At 36.9% G+C, this 26,787-nt stretch overlaps 2 protein-coding genes across 7 annotated transcripts in view; both read right to left on the reverse strand.

Annotated features, from left to right (window-relative positions):
- Positions 1-1,782, reverse strand: part of arhgap46b (Rho GTPase activating protein 46b) — a 63,717-nt gene extending 61,935 nt beyond the window's left edge. Inside the window, exon 1 of the mRNA XM_026199384.1 lies at positions 1,597-1,782. Within this exon, the coding sequence (XP_026055169.1) occupies positions 1,597-1,610 (14 nt within the window). The 5' untranslated portion in view covers positions 1,611-1,782. The remainder of the gene's footprint in view (positions 1-1,596) is intronic.
- A 2,748-nt stretch (positions 1,783-4,530) lies between these two features.
- Positions 4,531-26,787, reverse strand: part of LOC113041081 (extracellular sulfatase Sulf-2-like) — a 140,127-nt gene continuing 117,870 nt past the window's right edge. For 4 of the 6 annotated variants that reach the window (XM_026199389.1, XM_026199390.1, XM_026199391.1 and 1 more), the window contains 14 exons: positions 22,288-22,438; positions 21,204-21,379; positions 19,159-19,287; positions 15,918-15,974; positions 15,667-15,799; positions 13,099-13,330; positions 12,435-12,672; positions 12,253-12,349; positions 12,024-12,118; positions 11,500-11,562; positions 11,254-11,423; positions 10,839-10,981; positions 10,258-10,381; positions 4,531-6,740 (listed from right to left, as the gene is read on the reverse strand). In XM_026199389.1, coding sequence (XP_026055174.1) covers positions 6,133-6,740; positions 10,258-10,381; positions 10,839-10,981; positions 11,254-11,423; positions 11,500-11,562; positions 12,024-12,118; positions 12,253-12,349; positions 12,435-12,672; positions 13,099-13,330; positions 15,667-15,799; positions 15,918-15,974; positions 19,159-19,287; positions 21,204-21,379; positions 22,288-22,438 — 2,416 coding nt within the window. In that variant the 3' untranslated portion in view covers positions 4,531-6,132. Of the gene's footprint in view, positions 6,741-7,177; positions 7,232-8,657; positions 8,692-10,257; positions 10,382-10,838; positions 10,982-11,253; positions 11,424-11,499; positions 11,563-12,023; positions 12,119-12,252; positions 12,350-12,434; positions 12,673-13,098; positions 13,331-15,666; positions 15,800-15,917; positions 15,975-19,158; positions 19,288-21,203; positions 21,380-22,287; positions 22,439-26,787 lie in introns of all 6 variants that reach the window. The other 2 variants (XM_026199393.1, XM_026199394.1) reach the window with 2 other exon arrangements.

A 26,787-nucleotide genomic window follows, 5' to 3' on the forward strand; every position in this document is an offset into this window, starting at 1 on the left:
GGGGTGCAATGTCATCTGCTGGTGTTAGTCCATTGTGTTTTTGAAAACCAAAGTCCCTGCACCTATTTACCAAGAAATTTTGGAGCAATTTATGCTTCCTTCTGCTGACCAGCTTTTAGAAGATGCTGATTTCATTTTCCAGCAGGATTTGGCACCTGCCCACACTCCCAAAAGCACCAAAAGTTTGTTAAATGACCATGGTGTTGGTGTGCTTGACTGGCCAGCAAACTCACCAGACCTGAACCCCTTAGAGAAACTATGAGGTATTGTTAAGAGGAAAATGAGAAACAAGAGACCAAACAATGCAGATGAGCTGTCTGTCAAAAGGCCACTGTCAAAGAAACCTGGGCTTCCAGACCACCTCAGCAGTTCCACAAACTGATCACCTCCATGCCACGCTGGAACTGAGGCAGTCATTGAAGCAAAAGGAGCCCCTAACAAGTATTGAGTACATGTACAGTAAATGAACATACTTTCCAGAAGGCCAACAATTCACTAAAAATGTTTTTTTTATTGGTCTTATGAAGTATTCTAATTTATTGGATTTGTTAAATGTGAGCCAAAATCATCACAATTAAAAGAACCCAAGACTTAAACTACTTCAGTAGGTGTGCACTGAATTTATTTAATACACGACTTTGAGTTGAACTTTTCCATGACATTCTAATTTATTGAGATGCACCTGTATACATATGCTAAAAAACATCTGCTTAAAGTACAAAATAAGTAAATAATAATAAGACTACAGTTTACACTCATGCACATTATTTTGCGTTCTATATTTAATTCTACAATATACATTTTTTATATTTTATTCTTATATTTTTATTGTTTACTTTTATTTCATTCTTACATAGCTTTATTTATGTATATTTCAATCTGTGTTGTTTTCTTTAATAATTGCACTGTCCATGGAGCGGACCTGACTCACATTTCACTGCTGGTTAGATATGCTATATATAATTTTGTATGTGACGAATAAAAATCTCGAATCTTGAATCTTGAATCTTGAATAATAATAATAATAATAATAATGTAAAACAAACAGAGCAAAACGGCAACATGGACAATGAAAAACAATTTAATTAAATAAAAACAAACAACTACAAAAATTAAAAAACTAGATTTTTGTAAACAAATTGACTACAACAGAACATACTAAAAGTTGCTGTCAGTTTTGCGTCGGTAAAGTCATTGTTTACATGTTCATGAGTTACACAAAAGATTCATTCATGTAATAACCCTGACACTTCTTAAGGTAATTTATAATTAATTAAATAACTTTAAATACAACTTTTGAGCAACATCATGATGGGTTTCAAACTAGTTTTCAGTGAACTTTGACCATGCAAACACTCGTGTTTGAACATCTCAGTCCGTGCCGAAGACTTTATAAACACAGCAACTGTATAACCTGATGAAGTTTGTATTTCATTTAATCAAAACATCCCAATAATGTGACATCCAGGCCCCCGATACAATAAACAGAGTTTCTATTTCAAAGTTCCCCACGCGATTCACTATCAGCAAACAGAGCTCAACAGCATTGTGCAACTGCAACATGTTTCCACAACTCAGCGAAATGATCCACCTTACCTTCTGTCAGCCATGTTCCTCACATTGTTTGGACTAATGCACGTGAAAGCAGTGAGATGTGTCCTCTGGCAGAAACTGCGCAGACTGCACTGAGGCTGTGAATGTGGAGTTCAGGCTCTCTGTCCTGGAGGAGTTTGAGACAGACAGAGAGGGTTATTCCCCCGCCCTCTTCAGCATGGGCCATGCTCGAGTAATCTGATCTCCACTGCAGCCTGCTGGAGTATCACTGAGGCGGAATGAGCGCTAGTAGCTTACAGTTGGCGCTCACAGTTTAACGCGTAGCGCCATCTACTGGCGAGTCTAAGATTTACAAGCGGAATGCTTTGTCACTATGTCGCTTCTTGTAATAGTCTTTCTTTTACTGTCTATGGTAATAGTACCTCACGGGTAGGCCTTCATGCTGTAAACTATGGAAGCCCGTTTCCGCCAGTTTTTTTATTTATTTTTGTTTTATTTATTTTTTTATATCACAATTCCAAATCTTCTTTCAGAGAATTGTGAAGTAAACTAAACCAAATATAGAGTCTGTTGACCCCTGGGTCCTGTACCATAATGGTAGCTGAACAAATTCAGAGTTACAGGATTAGTTTTGAGTTGACAAAACCAAACCTTTCCAATCCGGCTTTTTTGGTACCATGATGCTGTTCATCAACTTTCTTTGTCAATTCAGGCTTTGATCCTGAGTTTGTGGAGCGTGTGCACATGAATGTGTGACATCACTGGCGAACAGCCAATCACGAGCCTTGCAACACAAAGCAAGTTTGATTTACTTCTGGTGAGAGACCCAGCGAGATTCAAGACTAAAGGTTAAAGGTTTTGCTAAAGGTTAAGAGATTGAAGAATATGACAAATTTAAATGTCATATGAAAAATGAAGGAAGACTAATAAAATAAATGATCTTGCTGCATCAGTGTAGTCACAAGTGGAGCTTGTTAACTTAGTTTATACATTTGAAAATATATAGTGATAGAGACTTGAACATGTAAATTCAGATTTGTAATTTTTAAAATAGTGCAATATTTTGATACTACAGCTTATTTACATTACATGATCTGTATACATTAATATTTATTTAAAATAATTTATAATAACTTTTAAACTAAAATTTCTTGTGTGTAAGAGATAAATAATAATATGAATCACAATAATTATATAAATCATAAAATGACTGTTATTATCATTAAAGCCAGAGTTCTATTTTCTTTTCTTTCTTTTTCTTTTTTTTAGTATAAGTGACCTTTAATTTGGAGCAAGATAAACTAGAGTTACTTTGTGTCAGACATGTGTAACTTCTCTCACATCTGATTGGTCCACCTTCAGTTTGAGATCTTGAATCCAGAACATAACCTGCCCCGGAGCAGGTTAGCCGTGCAGCGTAAGATACCATGGCAACGAACACAGATTAAAGCAGAGCTACTTTCATAGTACCTAAAACCCAGGGTTGGCGGAGACTAAGCTAGCTGGCTAGCCACCTAATCCAGCTTCATGGTACAGGCCCCTGGTGTAGAGGATGATATTGTTATGCTTAGCTATTTATGCTGCTGACGATAGGCCTAATAATATAACGAAATAAAAATATGAAATATCTCGCGTACAAGTGTGTTGTTGTTCCGAATATAAGCATAATTTGCAACTGTAATATTGTAATATTAATTTTTACAAAAATAAACAATGAAAAAAAAACTCATCAGCTTAGACGCCTTATTGACTTTAACACACATGAAAACTGAGGGATAGGTTATAATGTCTCTAAAGGTTCTAGATCACTAATTTTATGGAGTTTTTCTCATCCGAAATGTTGTCTTCATTTTATGTTTTCGGGAAAGCCTTTTGTAAGTTTCGTGATCCACACAACAATCCACAGAACATGCTGGACTTCTCTCTCAGCCTTGTCTTCATTTCTGTCATCATTAAATATGGCTCTACCCTGACTAAGGTCTGAAACTTACATTTTAGACACAGTGGTGGCCTGGCCGTGATCTACTTGATCTACCAATAAAAATAGTTCAATAAGAAGCCAATAGCAAAATAAGCATGCAATGTATCTCCAAAAGCAAGGTTTCTGAATGAATCAGTGTTTTGAATGAATGGGTTAATTGATTCATTGACTGACTCCTAATACACAAAATGTCTGCATCTGGCATAACCTGCAGACAAGAATCAAATAATTTTAATTAACGCAATATTAGGAAAAATCAACATATTTTCTTCAAAAACAAGACTAGGACAGTTTAATTTTTGTTACAAACATATAAAATCAGTCAGGTGTGATCTATGTAGCTTACAATTACTTTTATATTTTTGGGTTAAATGTATCTTTAGAAGAATATCTAAAACTAATTTGATGTATTTCACCGAAACTACTTTACCTAATTAAAAGTGATGACACGTTATTTGGGTACCAGTGACTTAAAGAGAAATACCACCTAAGTCTAGATTCATATACATAACCGACTGTTTATGTTAATTGTGTGTTCTTGACATAACCTTGTGTGTATTTGACAGTTTAAGCGCAGTAAACCATGAAAGAGAACTTGTTTTAGTATTCGGGTGACTATCATGGTGACAGCTGCTTTCTGTGCGCTCAGAAAACCATGTATCAGACGCTTAAACTGCATGCAACACAGGCATGATAAAACAGATGCAAATATTTTTTTTGTTTGTTTGTTTGTTTTTTAAATGGGGTGGGGAAAAGCTTGCATTGAAGATACTTGCATGTAAAACAAAATTTCTGCTTCCAGCTTTCCAGTCAAAATGGGCATTTTCAAAATGAGCAACTTTGAGTTGAAACTTCACAGGCACATTCTGGGGACACCTGAGACTTATATTTCATATATGTAATAGACATAATATGTCCCCTTTATACATAAAACTGCATATCACAAGGTAACACATGGCACAAAACTTGTTGGGGAAAAAAAGACTAATACAAAGTAATTTGGGCATTCAACACTTTATTCACAAAGTAATGAGCACTATCAAATGTTCACTGGTAAACCAAAACAAAAATATAGGTATGATAAATCTATAGAACTGTACAAGACTTTGTTAAAACCATCTTATCATTTTTTCAATTCCTATTCCAAAAACAGCCATCCCTTTGAGAGTGCCAAAGGGAAATTTCTCCTTCTCTCCGAGTTGTCTCCTATCCTCCAGTTTATGCACAGTACATCTTTACAATAATTATGGTGGTTTTCTAAAACAACCATACACAATCTCAGACAAAACTGCTTTTAGTACAGCCATGAGAGGTGAGGGGTGGATGTTGTACATTGATATGAAATATGTGAACAATGAACTGCACTGATGAAGTATCCCAGAGTAAGTGGACTGATCAGGGATCAGATTATTACCCTCTTGAATCACAATCATCAAAGAACCAAACTCAAAACAGGGATGGATGAAATACATCAGGAAGGCGGATTAATAATTTAAACAATCTTAGATATGTCACCATAAAAAAAAACTGAATATGTGGATTAAAGAACTGTTAAAAATATGCTGCATAAATAAACCTGAAGCTGGAGTGAAATCTTTATGTCTAGCGGTCAGTTTAGCTTCAAATGTGTAATAAAAAATATCCTTTAACCATTTACATTGCAAACACATTAAAATACATACATCCATTTCATATATTTGCTCTGATATTAGTAGCATTGTGTATAGCAAAAGTTTTAAGAACAAGAACAAGCGTACAAATACGACAAATGCGGCATGTTCGGTACATCAAAATTTCTTATGTGCTTGGGGAAAACATACGATTTTGTTAAATACAAATAATGACTGATTCATCAAATTAACAGTTTTTCTTTCTTTTCTGTTTTGGTTGGTTAGTTGGTCTGCAATAACAGCACAGAAATTGTAAGAAATTTAGATTTTATTTCTATTGAAACAAAAAAATAAAAAAAATAAAATTCTGTCCAATATTTAAGATTAAACTAAATATCATACACTGGGAGCAACAAATGAAATCAGAATGATCTGTTTTATCACGCTCCGATTCGCTTTTGACTACATTTGACAGCGTGTTCACACACACAAAACACACATTCGTCATTGACCTGTTTGAGGTGTTGTTCAGTGAAGTTATAAGAGTGTAAAAGATATCGTCCCAAAAAGTGAGACACCCTCTGGAGACACCAAAATGAGAAAAGCAGCCATCAAGAATTAATGGTGCAAAACTAGTTTCAAACTGAATCAAGTATGAATGGTCACAACAACTCAATCCTTGTGAAGTTTTACTGCTATGAATTTTAACCCCCCAACCTTCAAAAAAACCCATCAAAAAAGGTGAAAGAATAAAAAGAGTAAAGCATCTAAGTTAAAAGATAAAAATGTGCTCTGTTCAAAGCCTAGCCGATCTCATGGACAAGTTGGGAAAATGGTCCGACTGTAAACATATGGGAAAAGAAAAACAAACCAAAGGACTGTACGCTGACATTAAACATCCTCTTTCTTCACTTCCATCAAATTAAGAAGTTTTCTGCGATGTCTTTCTGAGGAGGGACGGTATGAGAGAGGAACGTTACGTGAGAGTCAAACCGTTTCCTGCAAAATGTCATTGCAGTCACAGTGGGTGGAGCTTAACCTTTCTGTCCGTCTCTGAACAAACTCCTCCTCTTCCTCTTCTCTCTGTCTGTCCTCTTTCAGTTCTCCAAGAGGAGTGTCCCTGCCCGCATTGTCCACCTGCTCAGGTCTCAAGGGATGTGATGAAGGCGAAGGAGGAGAAGAAGAAGAGGGACGGTCCACTTGGTTTAGCCCCAAAGCGTCTCTTAAGACCTCAGCGCCAGCATCCTTTAATAAAAGAGCGGGCGTGGCCAGAGTGGTCAGGTAGATGGCTGTAGCGGATTGGCTGGAGGACACCAGGGCGTGGCCTCTTCCTGTTTGTCCGTCGTCATGGCGGGGCGGAGAATACGGCTGGTTGTCGTTACTGAGGAGCGTGAACATGTGGTCCACGGAGCGGCTGAAATGAGCCCAGTCTTCAAGGCTGAGGGTGAAGTTGAGTTTGAGATCGTAGGCGTGCTCATCAAGTCTGTACAAAGGTTCAAGTTCGGACCAGTTTGGCTCGCCGGGAAACATGTTGGTGTCTTCCGGGGCACCCTCGTTCCATGAGTTATCCTTCCCATCCTTCCCATATCTGTCCCCTGTGGGGGAACACAGCCAAAAATGTTAAACATTTTCGCCCAGCGGCGAAACAATTTAAGTGGATGCATCAAAATGGAGATGGATGCTTGTGATTGGAAAAACGGAAAATAAACTACAATTAAAGAAACCTGAAAAGGCTTGTAATGGTGAAGGAAGGAAGAACGTAAATGTTTCAGGCTTCAAATGAAATGAGGTGAAGATGATGAGGGGCAAGTGACGGGAATCTTCCCTCGTGCTCAGAAACAAAACTGCTATTTTAACAGTTCCCATGCAGATAGACGCCTCTACAAACTAATGCTGTATCATGCAGGCCAGGCAGATGCATTCAAGAGAAAGGAAATTAAAGAGAGAGCGAGAGAACGGTGATTCAGACAAGGTAGTGGCTTGGTGGCATTGTATCCTATGGACGAGAAGCAGAATTATTATCCAAACTCACAGCGATTTGGAGACAGGCTTCCTCACTTTAGGCCATTTCCGGCGCTGAAACTGCCTAATGCGACAAGCAACGATAAGACAAACTGTTACCCCGCCCCCAAACTCAAGCATGTGATTGAGACACAGCCAATCAGAGAACTTAAAGGCTTTTACATTCTCACAACACCCAAGGCTGAATACATGCAATGCACAGAACAGGACTAGAGAGAGGGAGACACAACAAGAGAGAGAGAGAGAGAGAGAGAGTACAGAATCTGAAGGAGAAGACATCTGATCTGTCAAGGAAGTAACTGGGAGTTTAAATGTTTGCAACTGGACCCACATACTGAGTTAGTGGGTTTGGATGGTCATGAGGTTTGTGAGAACTATAACTAGCTTAAAAAAGGCTGTATATCTACAGGCAGACTGTAATTAATAATTCAACCTTTTTCTCAGTTTGTAAAAATGACGGAGATTGTAAATATTTTTATGGATTTCTTTTGTTCTCCATTTCTTGTACATCATTCACATTCTTAAAATAAAATGCTAGAAATTAAAGAAAATAAAAATCATCAATGTGTATCATCATTGAAGAAAATTATACTACTTCTTTTAAGGTAAGTGGTTACAAACTATTTATTTTACCTACATTAAAAAAAAATATGTGAAAGTCAGTGAACTAAATTTGTTTTAGCTAAAATAAATTGATTTCAAAAATTAGTAATTTTTTTTTTTTCAGTGTAATGAATTTTAAAACGAAAACTGAGTTATTCATTTTATTAAATAATCACTTCTTCTTCTTTTTTTTTTTAATTATAGGCAGATGAATTCTTCAGTGCTTTCCCATCTTAATTATCAGTATCTGCAAAATGTGTCTGCCAATCTCTAAAAACAAACAAAAGCTGTGTTTACAGTAAAACCCTTACAATTAAAGTCTTTGGAGCAAAGACGGATCAGTAACTTACACTCAATAAACATAAGGAGACTTTCCATGCAGAATACGCCACCTACAGGTTAGTAACCGGAAGTTCATCCACCCAGATAGTGGGCTCTCCATTAAAGGGTGTTTTAAACACCTGTATAACTCAAATAATGCATTTCTGTACAGATTAATTAATATAATTGCTTTTAAAAAATACCATAATATCTTGCCCCAATGACTTTCATTATATGTGCATTATAGTATACTAGAGTTTCATTTTTACAAACTGAAGAATAAGAACCTTACTTTTATTTAACCTGAAACATTCTTTTTACAGCAAATCGGTTCTAGTTTCTACGTCATCTTCTATGACAGAATGTCTTCCCCTTGATTTGACACTGAGGAGTGAATTCCTGTGATGCCTTTAGGTGTGTGTGATGTGCATCAGACTATTCAACATTCATTTAAGCTCCAAGCTGTCTACAACAGAACTGCAGAAGTGGATTAGTATCTTCATCCAAAATAATCTCACAGTAGCCTTCTAGTCTACAACGGGGTTAAATTCATTTGGCAGTGATACCTGTATTCATCAAAGCTGCTTCTCTCTTTACCCCCTGAAGAAGAGACAATATCATTAGTTAGAGAGTGTAAGAACAATGTGATGTACAGCCCCATCAATGTTTCAGATCCTCACGAAAGCATCACTGGAAAAACAACTCTGGGCTTCTGTCCAAGGGTCATGTGGAAGGTCACAGTGCAAAGATTGCTATGGATGGAGTCATAAATCAGCTTGATAAAAGTCATCTTTTGGAAAACGATGAATCTGCAGGCTCAATATGCAGATGTAGAATATTAATGTTCATCTTAAGCTGATAAACTGTTATTCTGATCCCTTTCAGATGGCTTTCATGCACAATAAAATCTCAACCGTCTTTTTATGACACGCTCAATCTGTTCTGTACAGCTGAGGTTCAAGTCAAACTAATAATAATAAACAGTTAGCAAAATAAATACAATTTTTAGAAGAAAGAAAAAGCAATCCCCATGCTTGTTAATATCAAAGATCAATTGTCTAAGAAATATTTACAATATCACAATAAGAATATGTCATATTTATTTATGTAAATTAATTTGTCATTTTACCAAATTATGAAGATGCTAACACGGAAATGTTGTGCGGCGAAACTGTTTAACACATAAGACAAAAATAAGAGCTCGGCCACATAAAAAAAAAAAGATTATTTTGCCGTTGATGCACTACTCTTTAAATATTTGGGGCCAGCAAGTTTTTTTTGATTGGAAAAAAAATTATATTATATTATATTATATTATATTATATTATATTGGCAGCTGAAAATACAGCTCTACCATCCATCGCAGGAATTAAATTACAAAATACAAGACTTTTATTTTTAAACTGTAATAAAAAAATCTTTCAAAACCGCGTGCAATATATTGCCAACCCCAACCATCTGAACAGTTGTGCATTTAAAAAAAAAAAAAAATTTCTATGCATTTTTATTTGTATTTTATTTTTATCAATTTCAGTTTTTTGTTGGTGGTGTTTTAGTTCATGCTAAAATAAATCCCCTATGTCCACAAACAAGTTTTCCTTCTACTTTTGCATTTTAATGTGATATTTCGAGAGGTGACTTCCTTTAACACGAGCTGTCCTTGAGTTCGTTTCGAGTGAATCAATAAGTGACTCAATAAATGTGCCTCTCCTGTGTTTATCACAGGAATGATCTCACGTATTTCAGTTTGATGACTTTGACAGCATGGACTACATTTCAGATACAACTAAGCACAAAGCATGGTCAGAAAGCATGCTGTGTGGCACAGATTTCCCCTTCAGGACAGCAGCTCAGGAGGTGACGGTACGAGTGTCTGTTTGCATATAAAACAAGGAGGACAGGAAGCAAGGCAGGGCCAGGGATCAGGTGAGGATGATGATGATGAAGATGTGAAAGTCCATGTTATCCTTTGCCTTGGTCCTTCAGAGGGAAATGTGTGTGTGTGTGTGTGTGGCACATGTATCAGTCAGTGTGTTGCAAGCTCTGGGCTGGATGCCTAGAAGAATGATGCAGCTGTGTGTATGGATACAGTATGTGTGTGTGTGTGTTTGTGTGTGTGTGTGCTGTGGAGGTATTTTCACATATTTGAGTGTGTGTGTGACTCACCAAAGTCGAGGCTACGTGTGCGAGGGTTACACTGCTTGTGTCCCTTACAGCCCCTGAGCTCCATGAGCTCAACATGCAGCTGATTGAGAACAAACCGGTCCAGTGTGTTCACTGCATTCACCAACTACACACACACACACACACACAGACAGAGAGATGCAACGTAACACACATTAATATAAAATTCATTTTTGGTAAAATTATTTGACTAAATACTGTTGCAGTATAAAAAAGCATTTGAATTTCCAATTGCTGTTACTATTTCAATACTTATTTAGCAAATTGTATTATTATTATAATTTTTTTTTATAGTGCAGTCCTTTCTGCCACACCAAACAATTTAGCTCCTAGTGAAGTGTTTTGTGTTCTTGTTGACTAATGTGACACCAGCAGACAACAGAAGATAAAAATGACACGATGTATGAACAAAAAAAAAAAAAAACAGTAAATACTACATGTATGCATTTTTTTTTATAATGCACTGATGAATAGTGTACACTAAGGATAGGGCCATTTATTAAGAAAATGAACATAGCCCATGGTGATTTCCTGTTGTCTTTATATACAGTATGAGCACTGACCTGATACGGATCCGTGTTGATGTCAAAGTACTCCAGAAATCCAGTGGCAAATTCACAGAACAGGAAGTTGTGTGTCTCATTAATAGTCCTCATGCACCAGTAGGTGTTATTATTGGCACTAGTGCACGCACAAAACGGCCCCACTGGAAACAAAGATGAAATAGTGTGAGACACATCAATGCAGTCAACACATTCTCACTCATAGCTGGTCACGCTTGGTCAGGACCTCTCGGTGTCCCCTTTTAACAAATCTGCTGCTTCTTTTTTCACTGTGCAGGGGAGTCCCTTACTTCAGCTGTTTGCCTTATGCATCAGATCCAGATGCATTTAATTATTTGCATGCAGTTGTAAAAGCAATACTATTTCCAGTGTGTGTGTGTGTGTGTGTGTGTGTGTGTGCGTGTGTGTGTCTTACGTGTCCAGAAGGGGGCGGTCTGCCAGTGCTGGTTGTCGTGTGTGAAGCAGGTGAGGCCAGGCATGCTGCAGGTGTCATTGTTACGCAGGCGCTTCAGTAACTTCCTCAGCTTCTTCCTGCGCTTCTGTTCCAGCAACAACCAGGCCTTCTTATCCTTCTCCTGTCCTTTCCTACAGAGACAGAGAGAATCATCAAAACCAGTATCATACATAAACACACATAACATATACAGACACAAAAACCCACCTGAAGGGATGGACGCCTCCTGCTTTGTATTTCCTCAGCTTACTCTTGTACTTGGATTTGTAACTAAAAGAGAAGAAAAATGAAGTGAGCCATCATCAAATAGGATTATAACCAGCATATATTAAAATTAATGCATAAATAATGTATATAATGTACCGTATATGTAATAATTTGTAAAACATACAGTATCTATTAATTACATATTACAATTTATATGTTATAAACTGTTTATGTAATTCATTTTAATATATACACACATTTTAATATATATATCAATATTTATTAAAAGTTTTATTTATTATGTATTTTATTTGTTGCATGGAATACACAATTAAATTACTACATTAAATATATGAATTATTGCTTTAAATATCAAAAATGTATCAGAATTTAATTATAATAATAGTTTAATGTAATTCATTTGAATTTAATTAAGGATTATTACAAATATGAATGAATCTGGAAGAATTTGACAAATACAGAACACCAGTAAAGAGAAAATAACAGACAGATGAGACCCTCACTAGTATTTGTTGCAGTCACACTCTTCAGGTCGAGCCTTTTTCAGGTGACCTCTGACCTCACGAAGGTTTTTAATCTTCGTCTGGAGTGTTTCGATCTGGGTAAAGAAATGATGATGTATATAACGATGTAACTTATGCAATATAAACGTACATCCCCTTTTATATTGCACAGAAGAAAGAAAGTCACACGGATTTGGATCATTGTGAGCAAATCATGAGTGTGTCATACCTCGTGGTCGATGTGGAGCTTGTGGTCCTTCCATGCTTGCAGCGATTTGTACAGACCAACGTCACACTTTACTGTATCATTGGCCAAAATGGAACATCTGAAACACACACACACACTCTCTTTGATGCATATACTCCCTCTCTTGTCCATAATACTGAAGCACACACACACTCGCTCCTCACCTGTGAGTGACTTTAATAGAGGAGGGCACAGCGAGGCTGTTGTTGGTCTGGCTGACTGCAGTGGGTCCCACACCGCTGAACTCGTCCTCGTCCGCTGTGTTCTGCCTGAGGCTGAGGTTCCTGGGGCCCGAGGGCCTGTATTCATGATGCAGGTCCACTGCGTACAGGTCTCCTCCCATCTCCATCGAAATGGCGCGGGCAAAGCGGTTCCTGGAGTAGCTCTTCAGTGACTTCAGTTCTGTCAATCAAATGCAGGGCTTACCATTATCACTTGAAAAGGACAAAAAATTATTTTTTTCCCCATATTAGATACTATATTAGATAGAGAGACCTGTTTGTTTTTTGTATGTAAAAAAAATCTGCTCAAAGACCTGATTTGATATAAATGATATATATATATATATATATATATATATACACACAATTGAGTCAGGTCTTGGGGCAGAATTTCTATACATATTATAAAAATGTAATGACAATTAAAATAAAAAATGATTGTACAGAAATTCTGATAATATTAATTAGAAATCAATTTTCGTTTACATCTCACCTCCACTAGAGGGCAGCAGAGGCACAGAGAATAATTCAGCTAATGTCCCCCGCGTGATTTTTTGGAGGACTTGTTGCGGTGTGTGTTTGTAGCTCAGTATGTAGTCGTACTCACTCTTTTTGGAGAAGAGTTTATTCTTGGAGAAGGTGCTCGGTCTGTAGCTTGTGGGTTCACAGTTGCACCCTTGAGGCTCAGAGTTCACGCTGACATCAGCGCTCATGCTCTGCAGATAAATCTGGGATTTGATGCTGGATACAGACGGCTTCCGCACTGCAGACACACTGGCCATGCCTTTGCATTTAGACAACCTCAGCTTCCCCGTGGCGTCTTCAATACACTGCCACTTCTGCAGAGACACAGACAAAGAGGGACATCATGTGGTTTTACTCTCAAAGATGATTCATATACACTGACATAACAGAAACATATGGTATGGTATTGCCACAGTTGCTTGGACATGAGACCAAGATAATATTTTATCATTCAAAACATGATGCAAAGTACAGTAGCATGTTCATATGATACCATAGAAAGCCAGCTCTCTTGATGTGACTCGAGGCAAAATATCTTACTTGTTCTTCTACAATATTCTTAGCTCGTTCCTCTGTGACTGAACTGTGTCTGACTGCGTCTGCTCATGAACACAATTAGTTAGACACCATCAACACCCATTAACTTTTGGCCGTGATGACTGTGTGTGTGGATGAGTGCGCTTATACTCCGGAAGTAAAAGGTGAAAATGAACCCCCTGCCTTGTGTCGGCAGCTGTAATTATCACAAATCCAGCTCGTTAAGAGCCTCATTAATGAGGAACATAAGCTACAGAGCGCTCAGGGCTGCACACTATCAGAGACATGAGAGAAACATGCCTTTCTTTTTAGTCGCTTTCTAGTGGCCTTGTAGTTAAAGACGTGGCTGGAAAATGAGAGAAGCTATGAGGACCAATCCAGCATTTTGTACCAAGTGCTATTTTATCTTATCACAAAATGTAGACTGTGTTATTGCACAGCTCTATATATAAAGTTGGATATATATTATATCCCAAAAAAATACAGTGGAAGTCAATGGCTACCAGAAACTGTCTTGTTAACAGCATTCTTTAAAATGAGGGTGAGCAATGATGACAGCATTTCATTTTGGGATGAACTATCTCTTTAAGTATATGAGGTGTTAAAACAGTGCAGATAGCATGTGCACATAAACAACACTTTCTGCAGGTGCAATTTTCCCTTTTTCATGGTTTGAAAGAAAACCAAGTAAAAAAAAACTTTGCAAAAGTGTGAAGCTATGTAACGACAGACTGTTCCTTGATCAAAGCAGAAAAGCAGATGGACAAATAAAGCCTGAGATAAAAAAAAGAAGAAAAAGATGGAGAGAAAAAAAGGGATGGAGAGAATAGATAATGCAGGAACAGGCTGCAGGTTTCTGGAGGACTACAGTGGGCCAGTCTTGTTAGAGTGAAAGTGAGAGCAGGACATTTCAGGTGTGTGATCTCTCTGTTCTCACTTCACACAAACAACCCACACACACACACACACACACACTCTCTCTCTCTCTCTCTCTCTCTCTCTGTACTTGTGAGGGTCTATACTGACAAAGTATGCCAAAAAGTATTACCATTGCAATATTATGGTTACTGTAAGTACATTCAGTGTAGTACCTCTGTAATTACATACTGTACTAATGGTTAAAAGATTGCAATAATACGATTTATAAGAAAAATGATATGCTCAGCAAGGCTGCATTTAATTGATAAAAACAGTAATATTGTGAAATAATATTACAGTTAAAAAAACTATAAATATACTTAAAATGTAATGTATTTCTGTGATATAAGCTGTATTTTCAGCATCATTGCTCCAATCTTCAGCGTCACATGATGCTTCAGAAATCACAAATATGCTGATCTGCTGCTCAAGAAACATTTCCTCTTATTATTATCATTAACACCAACATTCAAAAGTTTGGGATAAAAAAGAAAAAAAGAAAAAAAAAGAACAAATAATTCAGCAAAGATTAATTAAATTGTTCATTAAATTTCATTAAAAAGTGACAGTACATATTTATATTTATAATGTCACAAATGATTTACATTTTAAATAATCACTGTTCTTTTGAACCTTCTATTCGAAATAAACATTATTATTTAATCATTATTGCTGTTGTTGTTTACTTTTATTGTTTTTGCTGCATTTTTAATTGAAAATACAGCTTTGGTGAGCACAGTACACTTTATGAACTATTAAAAAAACATATCAATGTACAATATTGTGAAAAATATCAAAATGTTAAGGTGTTTTTCCTGTGCGGTGGGTAGTAGTATTTGACACGTATGCTGGTTCTGATGGCTTTAGCTGGTGAAGGCATAGCTCATAAATATTTATTATGTTATACACAAACGATTGAACAGGAGATTTTAGGGTTTTAAATAGTCTATGTGACATATTGAGGTCAGCAGAAGAGTTTTAGCTCATTTGCAAGTCAAATAGAAAGGCGAACAATAACATTATGATATGCAATGTCCAAAATCACATCAAGTTGCTGCTTGTGACATTTCATTTGATAACTTCATCTCTGCTCTGCTCTGAATGCATGCATCAGCAATGTCTGAAACACTGGACTCCTGGTAATGTGGAGTAGTGGATTGCTGTTTAATGTATATTCTTCTGTATGTTGTTGTACCTGACCGAGCTGTTCACATGGCGTCTGGTACTCTGCGCGCTGGCACAGGTCTTTAACGCGTTGGTATTTGGGCAGGTAGTTTTCCTCCTGGGCCATATCTTTCTCATCATTCAACACTTTATGCAGCAGTTTTCTGTCACCAGAGAAGAAGAGAAAAACCTGTTTGTTATCTGAATAAACATACGTTGCCCTTTCACACCCAAAACCCAGAGCTCTCGGGCTGTTTTCACATTTAATTTGCGCTGACTCACCCTCTCTCCACCAGGAACGAGTCCCGCCACACTTTTCCTTTCTTGTTGAGCTGGAACCTGCAATTAGGAGAGACGGATGGATATTGATCTACCGGCTTTGTTACCGATCAGCCGGAACAGCAAATTGGCCAGAAATTGGCCGTTTCTCAGTGGACCCAAATGATGAGTGAATGCAACAAGTTGAGGCCCGAGATTGCAAAAGAGTGAAAAAAATCGTAACGCTGAAAAAGAAAAAAATGACAAACAGCTTAAACTGAAATCCAGGCTGCAATTGAAAGTGCTTTTCCTCGCCCGTGCTCTCCCTGATGAAAAACAGAAGGAGACGTGGAGGTGAGGAAACACAAGTGCTGTGTGCACCTCCTGACCTTCTCTGCAGATCCGAGCTATCGATCGGTGCTCTCACACGCCTCTCTGATCTCCGCAGGAGCTTCTGCCAGATTTAGGAGTGTTCTGGCTGGCCTTTTCTCCTATTCAGACTCCTATTGTTAGTGGCACTTGCTAAGGCATCATCAGTTCACAAACTCCAACGCCAAAGTTGTGCGTACTTTGCCTCATGCCATTTGTGTTTTGGACATGAATGATGCTGAATTATGGGGATTATAGAAAAGGTGTGTACTATTGGGTCACCATGATAATAATCATTAAAAAAAGGATAAATTGAATACTATTTTATATAGTAACAAACTGAGCTAGCCTTGCTTGTTATAAAAAGGTGAAATTATCTAATATTTATATGACTTTACTGATGCTGACACAGCTGACACAACCACTTATGATCTAGATGACGAAAGTCTGTTTATTAATGAATTATGAAACCCTGTTTCATGCAGATGAATGAGAAAATAAAACCATAATTGCTACTTTTTATGTCAAAACTCTGATTTTTTTTCTCGCAGTTGTGAATTTACATTTGCAGTTCAGATTTATTTACTCAGAATCACGAGTTATAAAGTCAGAATAGTTTGATATAAACTCCCTCGTCTGACATTTCTCTCAGAATTGCGAGACAAAAACTCACAATTGCCTGTTAAAACGTCAGAACCGCCATGCAATTCTGAAAACAAAGTCAGAATTGTGAGATACGAACTTGCAATTATCTGCGAGGTATTTATCTCGCGATTCTGATTTTACAACTCACAATTGCAGATTTATATCACGCAATTCTGAGAAAAAAAGTTGGAATTTTAAGATGTAAACAGAATCGTGAGAAATAAAGTCAGGGTTCTGAGTTTATATCTTGCAACTCTGAGAAAAAAAGTTGGAATTTTAAGATATAAACAGAATCGTGAGAAATAAAGTCAGAATTGAGTTTATATCTCGCAATTCTGACTTTATTTCTCGCAAATTGCCTATTCATATCACACAATTCTGACTTCATAACTTTTTAAATTATAAATTGTGAAATAAAGGGCTGCAATAAGCCAGTTTTATGTTTTTATACAGTGGCAGAAATAGGCTTCAATAACAGGATCACGATTCACGTTCACAATTCTATTTGATGTTGGTTTTTGCGAGTTAATGAGCAGTACAATGCGCTTAAAGTCCATGTTAAACGAAATATAGCCCTCCAACAAAATAGAAAAGAAATACTGACAGACCATTTCGACCAAAATAACGGTGGGTAATATGACCAAAATCATATTTCACTTGATTTTATTTCAATACTAATAAAAAATAGGCACTGAACAGCACTGGTCATAAACAATAGCTGTAAAGTCAGTTTGTGGAGACAGTTTAATCATTTACAATTTACTGTCCTCATATCACAAACACTTATTCTTAGTCATATTTAAGACCAGAATATCTTGGGGATAGGTTTATTCAACCACCTAGTAAACACCCAGAGACACTAGCAATGCCCTTGAAACCAGCAAGAACCCCTCAGCACGCTGAAGCTGACGAAACATGGAGGTCCTTATTTAATTAGTGTCTATCTGAGCTGATTGAGAGCACAAGGGAAGTGCCAGTCATTTTTCCTGAAAGCCCCTCTTTCCTCCGGATTTCTTATTTCCTGTCCCCCTCACCTCCTGCTGAGATATGCATCTCTTCCTCTCATCTGAAATAAAAGAGGTACGCGGGCCGGCGGAAGAGTGCAGAGATGAGATTTCAGCAGGTGTCATGGTGATGAGGGGCTCTGAGCCAGTCGGATGCCTGGCAGACGGCCATCTGCTGCCACTCAGTGACAGTGAAGTGAGGCGAGGTGTTGTTCAAACCGCTCTAAATGCAATGTGTCATTATCCTCCGGAAACTCAGCATTGATCAAGTAATACAATGAACTAACTAGTGCTGTTCACTCTTCATTTTTTGCTTTTGCAGTGATGCCATAGAAGAATCATATTCGGTTCCCCAAAGAACCTTTCAGTGAACAGTCCCTAAAAGAACCATTTTGAAGAAACCTTTTTTAGACTATGAAGAACCTTTCCTGCATTTGAAAGATTCCATGGATGTTCAGGGTTCTTTATAGAAGTGTCGATTCTGCACTGAGAAATAGAACACTGAGGAGTGCATTAATTAAACAGCCGTGCCACTTTTGCATGTGCTAACCTGCGTTTTATTCACAAACCACCCACAATTCAGTTCACCCAGGTGCCAAATGTGCTGAAACAGCAATGTGCTGTGGGTATTCACACTAAATTACATTTCTGTCATTCCTTTTATCACAGACACATCTCCTTTATATGTAAATTAGGTTAATTATAAATTGCTTCCTGTTCAAAACCAAGGCATTGTGCACGTTATGTGAGCTGAAGTTCATATAAAGCATCATATAAAAGAAAAAAAGATTGTCAGATGCATTGTAATTTTCCTTTTTTAATGATTTTAGATGTTTCGAGAGCTATATTTAAGTAGCTGTCGATTACCTAACAGCCAATTTATTGGTCAATTTGTAGTTGTTTTAATATGTACTTAATTAAACGTATAAGTTCTGTGTAATTTAAATCATCACAAATCATTTTGGAATCGAATCGTGACTCTCAGAATCTGTAAATCAGATCGAGGCGAGAGGTTCATAAATATTCACACCCCTAGTAAAAGACATTTTCGACTGATCACAGCAGAATTATTCATCGACTGATGATGAAATGAAGGAAAACAGGTGAACTATATAAATATATATATATATATATATATATACCAAACTGAATATACCAAACTTTAATAATTATCTCTAGCCAATTGTCATAGCAATCCACCGATTTTGACTTTTCTAAAGCTGGCAGACTTCAGGAGACGTCCTCACCTGTTCATCATGCGGTCTGTGTCCAGGAGCTTGAGGATGGACTTGCCGTCCATGTCTGGGGGAACGTCCATCCCTGCGATGTCCAGGATGGTGGGCGCCAAGTCTATGTTCAACACGATGTGGGGGTTGCTATGGAAACAGAAGAAGGGGTCGCCATTTGACATAATGGTCAGAAACCAGACGAGCAGCATGTGAGCACCGAACGATAATAAGACACAGACAGGGAGAGAAATGGAGAGAGCCGGGACTTTCTCAAAATGGAATACAGCTGTACTCATACTAAATACAGAAAACACTGCATAGTGGCCACTAATCTTCTTAAACGTAGCATGTAATATACTTTTGTAATGTGTATCTGAAATGTTTGAACACCCAGTGAAGTATCGGAGTATCAGATGCACACGGAGTGTCCATGAGCAGAGATGGCAGCATGCAGGTCTCATACTAGCAGTCCTGAAGCAACTAACTGAAATAAAATAAATCCAAGTACTAAAATTACAAAAACTAAAACTGAAATAAAAATAGACTGTATTAAAAAAGTATTACTGTATTAAAAAATAGTAAGATATATAAAAAATGAATTGTTTACTTGATAACTAAGATTATATTATTACAATTATATAAAACAATTATAAATATGCAAAATAATTTCAAATAATTTAATTCTGTAATTTCAGAAGATTCAAGAACTGAATGTTCTTCAGAGTTAGATTTTTGGGGATTAAAATTATTTTAAACTCACAAAAAACAAAAAAAAACAAAAAGGATCTTGACATAACTAGAACAATGTATATTCACATTTTCATGACTTATGGGGACTTGATGTGTGAATTGTGTGAATCCTGGTTTTTATATAAAAATGAACAAATAATAATAATAAATAATAATGTGAATATTTCTTAAAAGTTTTGATTTTATATTATATTCTTTTTTTCTATGTATTTTTTATTTTTTTTGCAGAGCAAATTTTTGAGATGCAACTTTTAAAGGCAATTTAAACAGTGGTTTATTATTATTATTAATATCATCATCATCTTTTGAGCTGTTTTAGTTTATTTTAAAGCTTGTTTTGTCCCATTTTAAATCATCTTGAGGCCCTGGTTGAGAAGAGCTGAGCTAACAGAGAGTCCGATTATAAACCTCTTTGTCTGATATATTAAACATTCACCTTCTGATGCTGAAGAACACATCACACCCCTGTTACTGTTACTGTTCATTTTGATAAAAAAAAATAATAATCAATTATTAAAGTGTCAATTTTAACTGACCATTTGAAATCCTGTGAAGTCAGTGGACTGAAGCTCAGTGGAGATTAATCCAATCACATCCGCTCTGTTTTCAAAAAGTAAATTAGGCTCATCTCTCCCTCTCTTTTTATTGCCCAAAGGCTCATCTGATGCTGAACTGGCCCCAGCTGTGCCTTTCTCACCCCGAGTCCCCAACCAAACTCTTTATCCTCTTTTCTGTGCCTTTCATTCACAGTAAAAGTCTTGTGGTCTTCACATGAGTGGTCTTTACTGCTGTTAATCAGCTTTTCTGAGAAAGAGGGAAGCCAGATCACACAGCAGTGGTAAACCAGACTAGTGACTAATGATATTAAATGCTGATGAGAGAAAGAGAGAGCTCTGGTCTGGTGCTCCCGTGGGGGTGCAGGTTCAAACATGGCCTGCAACATGTGCTGATTTCATTCTCTCTCTTGATATGGCAGGATATCGGAAAGTCATTAAAACCCCACCAATCAAGTTTAGACCTAAATTAAGAGTAACTTTGGTCTCTGTACAAAAACCATTAAACAGAGAGGAATTAATATAAATGTTATTATAAATCATAAAATTATTTATGATACTAAATATATACTTTTTCCGGAAATAATATTTGAAGAGTTTTAATTTTGCAATGCATTGCAATGAGAAATTATAAAAAAAACATTTATATATATATATATAAATATAAATATATGTTAAATATAAATATAGACTTATCATGGCACTTCCATCTAAAACCACAAAATTTTTTTGAGGGTTGGTCATTGGATACACACTCACATGCCTCCTGCCTCCACATTTGGGCCGCGGATGTAAAAGGGAACTCTGATGTCAAACTCGTAGGGCATGGATTTCCCCTTGACCAGTCCGAACTGACCGATGTGGTAACCGTGGTCAGCCGTGTAGATCACGTATGTGTTGTCCAGCTCCCCAGTGTCCACCAACATGTTGTATATCTGCATTCAGACAGAAGAAACATTAAACAGTGGTAGAATCATTTATAAGGAACAACAGCTGTTTTCGTGCTTGCGGTCAAACTAACATTCTGGAGGAAAACAAGACAAAAGCATCATGGGACGTTTTAGTGTGATTCCAAGAGATTTTGAATGTTAAGTGTGCCATGGTTTGATGCAATTCATTTTCTTGAGCAAGAACTGTACATTTACTTACATGAATGAATGAATGAATTAATAAATTATTGTGTAATGGACCACTGCACTCATACTGTTCATTAAAACAATTACAATTAAATATTAATTATTAAATATTAAATATTAGTTAACTGAAATTAAGCTGAAATAAAATATAAAATATTCGGAAATATTGCCTAGGAGATGGACTGAAAAAAAGTACAGAAATTATAAAAATAGACGATAAAAAATAAATAAATTACACTTTTAGAAAAAAAAAAATATTTAAAAAAGATAAAATCAATAAAATAATAATAAAAAAAAAACCTGAAACTTTAAACAGAAATATTCAAATAATAGTATATTCAGAACATTAATACTGTAAATACCATAACAAAACATAATTAACACTAAAATAACAATTATCGCAATATCACGTACCATAGCACTTTAGTGTTACGTTAGAAAATGTAGAAAAGTGTTAGAATTATTTAGTACCATGGAATATATGGAGTAAAGGGAGGAAATGTCTTAGAAACATGATACATACATCAAAAAAAAAAAAAAAAAAAGAATTTTTTTTTTTTTATAAAAAATATTGAAATATTGAATTGAATATAACTTGAATGCTATAACTGGTTAGGAATGGTTTCTATATATTATTTAAAATAATGTCATTATATTTATATTATTTGTAATTCATGTGATTTGCATAAGACGTATAACTGACATACCTTCTCCACACTGTCATCCACGGACAGCAGCGTCTGCAGTCTCTTGCGCTGCAGCATGTTGGTGAACTCCATGTGAATGGGCTTCATGGGGCCGGTGTAACGCATAATCCAGTGTTTGTCTGGATTAGGGGCATAGTTATAACTGGGCGTTCTGAAAGGAGAAGGAAAGAGTCACTGTCAGTGGACCCGCTGAAGCATGACCGAGGGAAATCGAGAAAGTTTTCAGAGCATCCCGAGACACTGTTCTGCTGATGTCGGAGGAAAGCATGTGTCTGAGTGAATGTGTGAAGGTGCATCTGTGTGTGTTTGCATGGTCAGAATTACAAATGACAGCAATCGTCTGTGTGCTTTCTCTCCCGTCTCCTCAAAAATGACACATTGCAATTTTACAGTCTCATGGTTTCTCATGCGCTGACTGACAGACTGACATTCTGTGAATGTATTAGTTGTTCAACCATTATTCAGGGATAAAAAGAGTGTTTGTAGCTCCTCCTCCTCGCTCCTGTGACAGGCGTGAGAGGCCTGTTAGAAACAAACAGCACTTACACTCCATGCCTTTACAGTTACAGTGATTTAAAGCCCCCCAGCTCTGGTGTTTACAGCCATTACTTAAAGTCTTTCTACAGACAAATCAATGTGAGCATCATCGCACTTATCTGCTCGCTGCCTGGCCTTGTTTTGAGAGTGCCGTATATTTAAACTGATAGCAACTTAGCGACAACAAGGGACGATGTAGCTCTCTGTCTCTGTTTAGTGTATCTATTTCTCTACTGGGACTTGAAAAATGTGTACTGCTGTTCCTTTGACACTTGTTTCTTTTCTTTTTTTTGTGCCTATACAATAGCTCTGATTCAAAACTAAGTGTGCTGTCTTCTTAGACATATGTTAAGGAAACAAAATATGACATATTTTAACCACTATTTTCCTACTGCTATTCCAAATGCTAAGAAATAGATAGTAGTGGGGATTTTGATTCATCTGAATGATTTTACTAAAAAGATACATTGAGATTAATTTAATGATTCCCTCATTGACCTTTTCTTTGGATTATAATGATTGCTTTTCCAGCATTTGATCAAATCCCAGTTTATGAATTTATTTCACGAACATGTTGCTTCATTCATTGTTGCTCTGGTCGCGTTTAAACCTAATTTCGATCCCGTCAACAGTAAAGAGGGCCTAAAACGTTTTGAGCTTGTCCACTTTGGACCACTTCCAGAGCTGAAAACATATTAAACCGGATTGATTTTGTTGTGTTGGTTGGCTGAATGTTTTAAAATGGGCAAAAAGGGCATTTTCTGCTTTTTACCAAAACACATGAATTAGGGTTAAAATCACAGCTGCTTTCTTTGTTGTGTTTATTCACTTCCTTTCTAGTTTGCACAGGTTTGTCCAGTCAGAAGTGTTTCTGACCAGCTATGACCAGACTAGGCCAGGCTTAGGCTGGTTTTAGCTGTTTTTTCCTCTGTATTTTTTAGCTTATTATGCTATCAAGGCACTAGCTTAGCAACATGCTAATGCCATACTGCAATTGACTGAAACACAAAAGTCTATTATAAATATAATATTCAAAGCTGTTGATTAAAAATAGTTCTAATCGGATTCACAACACTATTTCACGAAATATTTGTATCCTATGAATTTTTAGGTTTATTCGACTATAAAGACATTAGCAACATGCTAATGTAAAACTGTGGATTTAACGGTACAAGGAGTAAATATAAATATTGTATATAATACAGAAATTTTTTGGATAAAAACGATTTATTACTCATCATCTAACCAAATGTTTGTGTCTAGGCTATGCTCTGTATTTCTTATTAGACTACCAGACTAGAATTAATTGTTAATTGTGTCTCTGGTGTGCTTGATGTGAGGAATGCTACATGCTACACAGGTCCTGCCTATATAGAGTGCTCCAAATAAGTCACATGAGATTCCATCATGGTTGGAGTACGGCCTCAGAAGGCCTATTTAGACATTAAACAGCATATTCTCTCTCTCTCTCTCTCTCACTATGGTTTCATCTTCTTTATTGGTCTACATATAATCCTTTTAATCCTCTCAAAACGCTCTTTCTCCCTCTCTTGTTCTTTCCTGATCATATTTTCATTATTCCCTCCATCATGGGAGTGATGGAGATGAAACAGGTGCAGCGGGATCACGCGGCGATGAGAACAGGGGGATTTTCCCACCGAATAATACACGCTCTCTGACTGTCTGTGAGGATTTGGACTATATCTCTGCAGTGGCCTTGCGCCAGTCTGAGGGACAACGAGGGGTTAATTACATACAGCGCTGTACGAGGGCAGTGAGCAGAGAAGTACAGGACTAGCGGGAGGCCATTATGGACGGTGGAGGGTGGTTTGCAGGGGATTGAACGGAGAGAATGAGGGCGGTCCCAGGAATTTTTCATGGGATGTTAAGAGAGGAGTTCTGGGGCATTCTCTCCTGACAGCAGGAGAATGATACATGCATATGAATGCATGTGTGGAGCACGGCCATTTTTTATGGCTACAGGGGTGGAAAAAAGTGACATATTTCTTTGCAATATAGGTACAGTCAGACAGCTGGCGATGTTATAGAGGTGAATCATAAAACATGTTTTATGAAGAGTTTGTGTGCGAAAAGAGACTGGACGAGCAAAACAGGAGCAAGTCTGTTTGTTTTTTATTGGTGAAAGCGAGATGACATCAGAAAAATAATAAAAGCGCATTAAATTCCAGACTCTCTGACTCGAGCAGTTACTTTGAAGGGATGATGGATGTTTATGTGAGTCATAAAGTGGGCAGGTTTGCATCTCCTGGTTTATATCTACTCTGATGGTGAATCAAACGCATGTTAAACTACAACAGAAAGCTTATCACATGCACACACACACAATGTTTGAAGAGCTTTCCATTTACTAATTAAAAAATGGATATCTATTCATCTATTTTGGGTTTCTTCTTTATCAGACAGCTTGAGAAAGCGAATGTGCATGTTTGTGAACATTCTGTCTGATTTCATTCCTGACGCCTCAGTATTTCAGGAAAGACAGTAATATTCATTGACAGTACTGTGTCTCTTTGCTCTCCCTCTCTTTTTCTTGCTTGAATGCGAGAGAAATGGGAGTTCATGGTCGTGCGGTTTTGTGCTTAGAGACACAATGTCCTGAAAGCAAATCGAATCTGAGAGAGAGAGAGACAGACAGAGAGAGAATTTAGTTCATTAGAGGCTTTTTGTTTGCTCATTTGTGGTGTAAGATAATATATCTGTGTGTTTGCTGTCGGATGTATCTGGGGCATGAAATATATTCTATACAAGGACATTAATGTAAATCTTCAAGCTTGTTTTTTTTTTACAGTATGTGTTGTTTTATACATATGACGAAATATGTCAGAATGCAATTTATAGTGCATTGTATGTGGTCAGTTCTCTCTTTCAGGTTCATGTACTGAGCAAGAAAGTTTACTGTAGTTAACTGTTAATATACATATAATAACATCTGGTTTATAAGAGCTGAAATTTGAAGGTAACTTCTTGGCTCTGCCCCGGTACGAGTGACGTCAATGTGTGTTTGATGAGAAAAAGGTGAATTGTAGTTGCAATAAATGCATTTAGAATCCAAACACCTGCCTTGCAGAACTGCAGAAGAACTGATTTAAGCCGAGCAATCAGCCGAAAGGGGCATATAATTCCCGCCCATGTGTAGAAATCAAATATTAAAGCTGTAAAATGGAAATTTAAGCTGAATTAAGCTTTTTTTGAAAAGGAGACGTTTTCTAATTTTTCTACTATCAATATTAACTAAATCAAAAAATGAGTGAAAGGATGATATATGGATTCATCCTGATTGATTTGATGTGTTTCTGACACAGAAATTAAAGGAGAAGAGTATATTTTATTATGCCATTTGCATGTTCATTCCACAGAAAAGTGTCAAATTTGTCCGTTTTTTGAAGAATTTTACTTTGAACATTGTAAATTAAATACATTTCACATATATTTAATATTTAACTACCTTCTTGAGCAGATTTTCCTGAATCCGACCTCTGCCCAGGGATTTCCTGTAGCCAGAGGCTGAATCTATGAGGTTACCAGGCACAACAGTAGACATGGAGAACTATAAAATGAGATTTTGAGATTACTTGGTGTACACAGAGAGTGAGAGAGGGGTCCTAGAGATTAAGCAAATCCAGCTACCTAAAAACAGCTACATCACGTGTAGACAGGATTTAACCTAGACTATATGAGTGTGTACAAATATGCTTTTCATCATCATGCATGTTCTCGGCATGTGTGTGTGTGTGTGTGTGTGTGAAGAATGGCAGGAGGATTACAGACCCTGGGAAAAGCATAGACAGAGACAGGAGGATTTATCTGCTGGAGGGACAGAAATGGAGGGATGAGATGAACAAAAAGAGAGAAAAAGACATTGAAAAAAAGGTCTGGTACCAGCTGGTGGCCAATTAGCAAGAGAGCAGCAGAAACCGGCAGAGAAAAACAAGTGTGTGTGAG

The sequence above is a fragment of the Carassius auratus genome, chromosome 23, assembly GCF_003368295.1.
Source record: "Carassius auratus strain Wakin chromosome 23, ASM336829v1, whole genome shotgun sequence".
NCBI classification, from domain to species: Eukaryota; Metazoa; Chordata; class Actinopteri; order Cypriniformes; family Cyprinidae; genus Carassius; species Carassius auratus.